This window comes from Staurois parvus, unplaced genomic scaffold (assembly GCF_062004578.1).
Source record: "Staurois parvus isolate SC_StPar_1 unplaced genomic scaffold, SC_StPar_1.0 ptg000962l, whole genome shotgun sequence".
NCBI lineage: Eukaryota > Metazoa > Chordata > Amphibia > Anura > Ranidae > Staurois > Staurois parvus.
The window spans coordinates 1019304-1028059 of NW_028318758.1; the positions used below are offsets into that span (position 1 = coordinate 1019304).

The window sequence follows — 8756 nt, forward strand, 5'->3', positions numbered from 1 at the left end:
GATTCGCCATAGGTAGGAATAGATTTGATAATTTTGTATAGTGATCTGTTTTACGCAAATATTTAGAAGGATTAATAACACAATATTTTATTATGTGTAGTAGAGATTGACCTTGGGATTATTTGTAATAGGGAAGTATGATGTAGTGATAGGTTCCATTATTAAGTAAGTTTGTAAACCGATGCTATGGATGAATTCATGGGTATATATATATATATATATAGTTTTATTGATTTTATGGATTGTATGTAATATTAATAAAATTAGTTTGATGGGTATTGTAATTTTATAGTGTAATATGTAATGTTTCCAATAGGGGGAGTGGGTGATAGATTCGGTGGAATTTGTTGTCCCTATATGCTTTATAAATTCCCCCAGTCTTATTTTATTTTATGATATTATTAATTGTAATTTGGATAGCCATAATGAATTATTAAATTTGTAGTCCGTAGGTGGAGGATTACATTCGCACTGCCGTATAGGGGAAGGTGTGTATAGGTTGCCGGCCCGTTGCTTCATATCCTTCATTTAATGTTACGGTCACCGCAACAATGAATAATACCTGTGGATTCCGAGAAAATGGCCGCTCGGGTCCGCCCCCAATTCTGATTGGGTTGGGAATAGTATATATAGAATTCAGTCCTCGGTGGGCGTTAACCCTGAGGAAGTCACGTGTTACCGTGACGCAACGCGTCGGAACGCGAGGAGGATTCTGGGAGCGCGGTGACGTCATTTCCGGCGTGGTGGCCATATTTGAAACCCCTGTATCTATATGCCCATGCAGGAGATTCATAGCATGGGGTATTGAAGGCATGTGAAGAGACGATTTTAAATGTGAGTGGGCAATTTTACTACTTATCTACTTAGCAAAATAAACATGACTATTGCACCAGAGATAGGCTCGTCCACTTCCCCATTATCACCATTACCCCCTTCCCCTTAACCAATTATACTAACAAAAGACATAACACCAATTTTGGAGTAAATGGCCAACATGGCCTTTTAATAACAACTCAAGTTACAATACACCAACCATTCCTTATAACAGAAACCCCCAGAATTGTTGTTGGTCTTCAAAGGCACCCCAAAATGATCCAAAATGCACCTGCGGACAACCATATATACTAGGCCTCCAGCCGCTACCAACCAGCTCGGAGACAACCATACCGTCCGCAGTGCAGCACCACCACCTTCCAGTTAAACCTTGGTTAACTGGGAATGTCCCCGGGCATCCCATACCACGGATGGGTCCCACACCATTGTTGTTTACCTTCCAAATAAGAACCGCCTCCAAAGACCAACAACCGCCACCAACCATGCCGTATAACAGAAACCCACAGAATTGTTGTTGGTCTTCGAAGGCACCCCAAAACGATCCGAAATGCACCTGCGGACAACCATATACACAAGGCCTCCAGCCGCAACCAACCAGCTCGGAGACAACCATACCGTCCGCAGTGCAGCACCACCACCTTCCAGTTAAACCTCGGTTAACTGGGAATGTCCCCGGGCATCCCATACCACGGATGGGTCCCACACCATTGTTGTTTACCGTCCAAATAAGAACCGCCTCCAAAGACCAACAACCGTCCATGAACCAACAGAATCCCCCCCTTCACCTGGAGGGACCCAAAACTCACCCAAACAGGGAGGGCAGGAGGGAAGCTCACACTCTTGCCGTCCAGCTAACTGACGCCCCCTCACAGAACCTCCCACCCTAAGGTGCAGCAAAACCCCACCTACACCAACCTCTACCAATCAGCTACCCCCCACTAACAATAACAAATCCCCCTGGAGCTACCTTAACCCTTTCTGCTCTTCCTTCCCCCACTCTGGGCCTAGTCATGTATGCCCTGCGCTATTTCTTCTTTATTTCGCTACGGGCATTTCTGGATTACACTATGTGAATTTTTGTTTGTATATGAACCGAGGAGGAGACCGCTGTTAGAGTGTAAGAGGCACTGGTGAGCCATCTAAAGGGTGTCCTGCTGTAAAGTGAGCTGACCCTGTGGGGTCTTGGCAAGGAGGTGAGGGGCCATCACTGCTAAAGTTTGGATTCACACAGTGTGGACACGTGTGACACATGCATGAAGATTGCTAGTCCTTTTGTTGCATTTGGACACTTTAATCTTATTTTGGACTTATCATTATTTATAACAGATGGTTGGAGTGATTTTGATTGCACTTTATTCTCATTTTGAAGTACACGGGTTGCACAAATTTTTTTGCTAATGCACATATTTGTAAATGCACAATTTTTTGCACATAAGTTTAGTACCTTGTGTCATTATTTAGAGCACTTTTTAGCCAAGTGTGCACTTCATATTTATATATAATTAGTTTAGGGATAGCGCTGCACTTTATATTTATAGGTACCCTCTTCCACTTCCACTGGGATCGCCTAGGCCGGGTGTTGGCAACCCGCGGCTCCAGAGCCGCATGCGGCTCTTTTTCACCTTTGCTGCGGCTCCGGAGCACACTGCCCACCAGGTGACAGGCAATAGGGTTGCCGTAGCTCAGTGGTCGGCAAGCCGCGGCTCTTTACACATTTTAATGCGGCTCTTCTGTGTGCCGGGCGCCCGCTCCCCTCCCTCCTCTCGGGCGACCGCCCCAAAAGTCAGGACTCTGCAGCTAGCCCAGCAATGGGCAAACTACGGCCCGGCGGACCTTTTAACCCGGCCCGCGGAGCGTGGCAAACATTGGCTGTCAGGATGTAGGCGGGGCAGCGTGACGAACTCCTCTACTCTCACAGTCCGCCCTGAAGACCGGAACGGCGCGGGAACACGGCGAGAGGAACGCGCGGAGCAAAGGTAAGTGAATTGACACAATATGGGGAATGAATTACTATATGGGGGATGAATTACTATAGGGGGGATGAATTACTATAGGGGGGATGAATTACTATAGGGGGGATGAATTACTATCTGGGGGATGAATTACTATCTGGGGGATGAATTACTATGGGGGATGAATTACTATATGGGGGATGAATTACTATGGGGGATGAATTACTATATGGGGGATGAATTACTATGGGGGATGAATTACTATATGGGGGATGTATTTTCAGTTTTAAAAATGTGGCTCTCAAAATAAATTTCAATCGTGGTTTTGGCGAGATTTGGCTCAGTTGAAAAAAAAGGTTGCCCACCACTGACCTAAGGCTCTGATTGTGATTATGACGATACACTGTGGCCCTGATTAACCCTTTGCTTACTGGGCCCTTAAACCCCCTTCATGACCAGAGCGCTTTTTGCAATATATGCAGTGTCGGATTTGTTTTAAATGTTGCAATGGTTTTGCGGCTCCCAGTCTTTTTTTCCCTCTCGGAAACGGGTCCAAGTGGCTCTTTATGTCTTAAAGGTTGCAGACCCCTGGCATAGGCAATCGGAAGTGGAAGTTGTCCTCCAACCCTCTCTCCTTGTAGTCTTCTGGGACACATGACAGGTCCCATTCTGGAAGCGCAGCACTACTCTCGCATGCATATTGGGAACCCGTCTGTGAAGGGCTGCGGGGAGGACACCGCGGGATCGCAGGACAGGTGAATGGCTGTTTTTTAAAAGTCAGCAGCTACAGTTTTTCTGGCTGCTGACATTTATTTTTTTACAGTGTGAGTGGAACTCCACATTAAGCACTCATTCAGCGCAAGGGTTTTTGGTTGTGTTTTGTAATTATCACTTAGTCAGAAAGTGTAAATTCCAGTATCTATACCATAGTTTGTAGATGCTATAACTTTCACACAAACCAATTAATATGCAGTAATTGGGATTTTTTTTACCAAAGACATGTAGCAAAATACATTTTGGCCTAAATTTATGACCAAATTTAAGTTTATTGGATATTTTCTTATGACAAAAATGAGAAAATATAGTTTTCAAAATTTTCTGTCTTTTTTTATTTATAGCGCAAAAAAGAAAAAACCCAGAGGTGATCAAATGCCACCAAAAGAAAGCTCTATTTGTGTGAAAAAGGACATAAATTTAATTTGGGTACAGTATTGCATGACTGCACAATTACCAGTTGAAATAGCGCAGCGCCATAACGCAAAAAATGGCCTGGTCAGGAAGGGGAGTAAATCCTCTGGAGGACAAGTGGTTAAAGTCACAAGGACAAATGAATGTGTTTGTAGAAATAGGTTGGTGACAGGGTATCTTTAAATGGTTGAAAACCCTCACATATAATCATTGAAGGCTCAGCAGATACACAGAATAAACAAATCCTCCTACATAGGTTGTACCTGTTTATCTGCAGCATTCTGTCCTCTACAGTCTTGTAATACAGATTTATATAGAATCTGTCAGCATCTCTCAGGAGCACAAAGCGGGGGGGAGGTCTAAATTCACACACTGCACAGCTTAGGAAGAAAGACTCTGAGTCCTGATTGGAACAAAGGGACACCACCCCCCCCCCCCCCCACCACCACCACCAGCACGCACTACACAGAAATCATGCAGACCTGAGTATATGAATCACAGGCTGTGTGCTGTAGCTCCCCTCCCCATCACCAGCTGTCAGAAGTTATTCATGCAGATTACAAAAGAGCTAAGCAACATAGAGAAATCACACTCCGAGCTTTGGACAGAGACAGGGGCGGACTGACAACTCATGGGGCCCCCGGGCAATAGGAGATCATGGGGCCCCTGTGTCCTTGCCCAAACTCAAAAAACCCTATGAAAAAAGTTGCCAGGGGCATCTCATGGGGCCCCCTACTGACCCCGGGCCCTTGGGCGGTGCCCGAGTTTCCAAATGGTCAGTCTCCCCTGGACAGAGATAAGTACACATTATGGAAGGATGTGCTTTGTTCAGATTGCACATCTGACTTTTACAACCACTTTAAAGCTTCTGTGTAACAAACTTAGCCAGACTGAACTGTTTCTGCTAGGAAAAAGGCTTGGGGTGACTTGCTGCTTTGCATCTTTAAGCAATCTGTTGAATCAGGTATCTTTCATTACAGTGCTAGGTAAAAAAATTTGCAACTTTGAGCTTGTTAAAAGTAACTGTTCATCTGCAAATAGTAAATGCAATTTATAACATTTAAATATCAATTAAAGGGTAAATAATGCATATACAGAACATATTAAGTAAAGAACATACTAAAATTACTTTCAATTCAATTTGAGATGCTCTGTAAAGAACATCTGACCACTTCTGGGTAATGCAGACGCAGGAATATTAGTTCCCTATAGCTCCACAGGGCTATGAAGAAAAGCATGTATTAGGCCAGCATTTCTTAACTTTTTTCCCAGTCATGATACCCTTTTAAACTATGCAAAATCATGAGTCACTCCAGTCCTGAACTCTGTTTTTTTAATGAATTATGTGGTGCATGGCATAGAGCCAGGGCACTGTGCAACCATGTGGACTTGGCATTGCTGACTTGGCATTGCTGAGGCCGAGCAATGCCCCCATGGCCCCTTCACTTCCTGATTTGTCATGGGCAGAGGACAGTATGTGGAGCATGTCTAGACTTCCATCCACTTCTGAATGCCCTCCCTGGATCACGGCCATCCATTACCAGCAGGCCGCTGGCAGCATAGCAATTAATGATGCCATGCATCCTGGTTGCCGACCTGCACCATGGAAATAAATGATGCGGCACAGTATATAGTGCCAGGGCACCGGGCAACCATGTGGACTTGACATTGCTGAGGTTACGCAATACCCATATGGTCTCTCCACTTCCTGATACTGACACCACTGGTCCTGAGGGAGGAGGGGGATCTTGATGGCGCACACACCTAGATCTGATACTGCTCTGGGGGACTGTTATACGTGATCTTCTCTTGACACTGCTTGCTAAATGTAAAATATTTCTCTTTCTATACAATACATGTAATCCTAGAGTTGCAAAGTTATTCCAGTGCACTTTTTTTTATAGTTGTTGTTGCTGGGTGGAGGATACTTTATCCTATAAATAAGTTGCAAAGCTACAGAAGACATACTATGGGTTTTAGAATTGATTTTTGTTGGAAAGGATACAAGGTCAGTTGGTGAGCTTGGACTTACACATGAAATATGCTAGCACTGATGACTAATTTTTGCTACCACAACTACAAGTTTATACTGTACACTGCCTACCATATAACTATGCTGTCAACAAAGTATTTTTTAACAAATTCCATTAAACTCTGTTTACAGATTCACTCAAAACAGCCAATAAGTGTATTTTAAAGAATGCTGAAAACATATTGAACAGTGTGGAGTCTGCATACAACGAAGTGAAAACACCGGAGGTGGAGAATGAAGAAGTGGAAGGGTGCGCAATTGGCAATAACGATGACACCAATTTATCTGACTATTTGTTTCCTCTGCCAGCTGTAGAGGAAGGAGCTGCTATTCTTGTCACCACAAAAACATCTGCTAGTTTTAACTCAGAACCAGATGTGAGAGGAGATGCTTATGTGGAGATATCACAATGTATAGTTTTGGAACAAGAAAACAAACTATTTGACAATTAATAAAGCCCCAAATACATGTAGTATATGGATTAAAAGCAATGTATAAACGTTTTTTTTTTTACCTCAAACTGTAAATAATTAAGTTGTAACGTTCATTAGAAGTGTCTTGTACCTTGTTAGCCATCAATTAATGCAGAAAGAGGACCAATAAAGTGTAACCATACAACTATATCTTCTTGAGAAAACTGAGTTGTATTGGCTATTGTATTAGGTTAGGATATATACATATATTTTATGTGATTACACCTTAGGAATGTTATTGAGGTAATTGACTAATGCTTTGGAGATACGAAGACCAGGCACACTTCTTAGTCACCTCAGTGTGGCTTGGTGAAATTGAGAGCCCTTATGAAATGTCCACACAACCTTAGTCCACATTTATAATTGCAGTGGTGTTTACTATCCCGCTGAAAAGCGATCCACAGTGGATTGCTTCTCAGTGGCATTAATATAAATCCTGTATAATAATTTGACAGGCTCCTCTTGAACCCTGTTTTAACACTTGGAAGTCCAGTGGTACTGCCCACCAAGCTCAAACAGTGGAATCATTTTTGCTGTGCTGTACTGCAGCTGTGGCAGTGTAAACTAAAATGTTAATCGAGGCTGGGTGGTCAGGAGTTGGTAAAACTGCTGCTTAACCACCAGTTTTAATCACCCCCCACTGAACATGTAAATGAGGCCTTAATCAAAGGCCGGAGGGAAAACAGGCTTTTTGTCAATGATCAGAACTTTCATTTATAGACAAGAAATAGAAGCCGGGATTTTTAAGGTACCAATAATGTACTACAATGTAAGATACAAAATTCATAATTTTTATTAATCCATTTCAAATATAAAAACACCTATTATTTTATATCCATAAAAACATTTTTCAGGAAAAAAACTTCTTACTGGTGTATTCACAGCATAATTTTACTGTTGATTCTGATGGTATAGTAATTTCAACATGTTTCACCTATTGTAGGCTTCCTCAGAAAGTATACAAGGTGTCTTCAAAAAGTTTCCGCACTTATGTTTTCATTTGAAATGGAGTGGGTGGGAGGAGTAGTAGTTGGTCGTGTCTGAGATTGTCATGTGACTAGTCTGACTGGCAAGCTGGCTGACCTTGCTAGTTTAGTATAAGAGTTGTGACATTGTTTTTGAAAATTCTTAATAAATAGAGTTAAAAAAAAGTGCAGAAACTTTTTGAAGACCACTCATACAATAGCACACCAATCAAAGCAAAATCGTTGGATCACAGTCAGGGGCGGACTGACAACTCATGGGGCCCCTGGGCAATAGGGGATCATGGGGCCCCTGTGTCCTTGCCCAAACTCAAAAAAGCCTATGAAAAATGTATCAGGGGCATATCATGGGGCCCCCTATTGACCCCGGGCCCTCGGGCAGTGCCGAGTTTCCAAATGGTCAGTCCGCCCCTGATCACAGTTGTTTTAAATAGTGGCAAAACCCAAACAAGACACAGTGAATAAGCCCTAAAGGCAGACAGGGTGGTGTATAATTGGCCACAGGAGGGATAACCAGGATCATATAACTTACGTGAATATATGGAGCTCCCAAATATTTGGAGCTAGGGTAATCTCAGCGCTTTCAACAGATTCAGGTTAGCATCTACAGCAATTGAACAATTGCGGATCACCACATGTCTGTCTGTCCTCTGTTTCCTCTTGCAGCCCTCTTAGCACTCCTGACGCCACCAACCTATTCAGTTATAGCATCCGGATATAACTATCCCCTGGATTCTTAATAAGAGTTCTCCTGACATCCCAAGTTCTCTAACTCCTCCGAGGCTTCTAGATTCCCTCAGTCCTCCGGAATCGCCTAGTCTCATCCCAGCTATCTCAGTCTCCCAGGCTCACTTAGCCACCTCGACTCTCGAGCCCAACAGACAAGGAATTCCTCCTCCAGCATGGATTGCTGCCCCTTCAGTGGAGCACACCTGTCTCCTAATGTGAGCTGTGCACTATGCACAAGTCCTTCATTTTAAAGGCCGTGTGCATCTGCACTCACAGCCTGACAGTCTCCTTCAACATCTGTACACTGGGCTGGACATTTCTTCCCTCTCATATCTCTTTAAAAACTCCATACTCTGAAACCCAATCCAGAAATACCAAAACCCAGAGAAAGCAGTAAAAATAGTTCTCTCCACTCACAAATGATATTCTGGAGCCCTGCACTCTGCTTACATTTGACCCTTGTGCTCGTTTACCTATTTTTACACAGTGGCAGGGCCTCACACTGTATAAATTTAGTAAATACACACATACATATGTGTATATACACAACCTCGTGAGGAAGAGA

At 43.2% G+C, this 8756-nt stretch overlaps 1 protein-coding gene across 1 annotated transcript in view; it reads left to right on the plus strand.

The window, feature by feature from the left end:
* Window positions 1–6590, plus strand: part of TNFRSF17 (TNF receptor superfamily member 17) — a 164621-nt gene extending 158031 nt beyond the window's left edge. Inside the window, 1 exon segment of the mRNA XM_089657082.1 lies at window positions 6197–6590. Within this exon segment, the coding sequence (XP_089513208.1) occupies window positions 6197–6458 (262 nt within the window). The 3' untranslated portion in view covers window positions 6459–6590.
* The last annotated feature ends 2166 nt before the right edge of the window (window positions 6591–8756 follow it).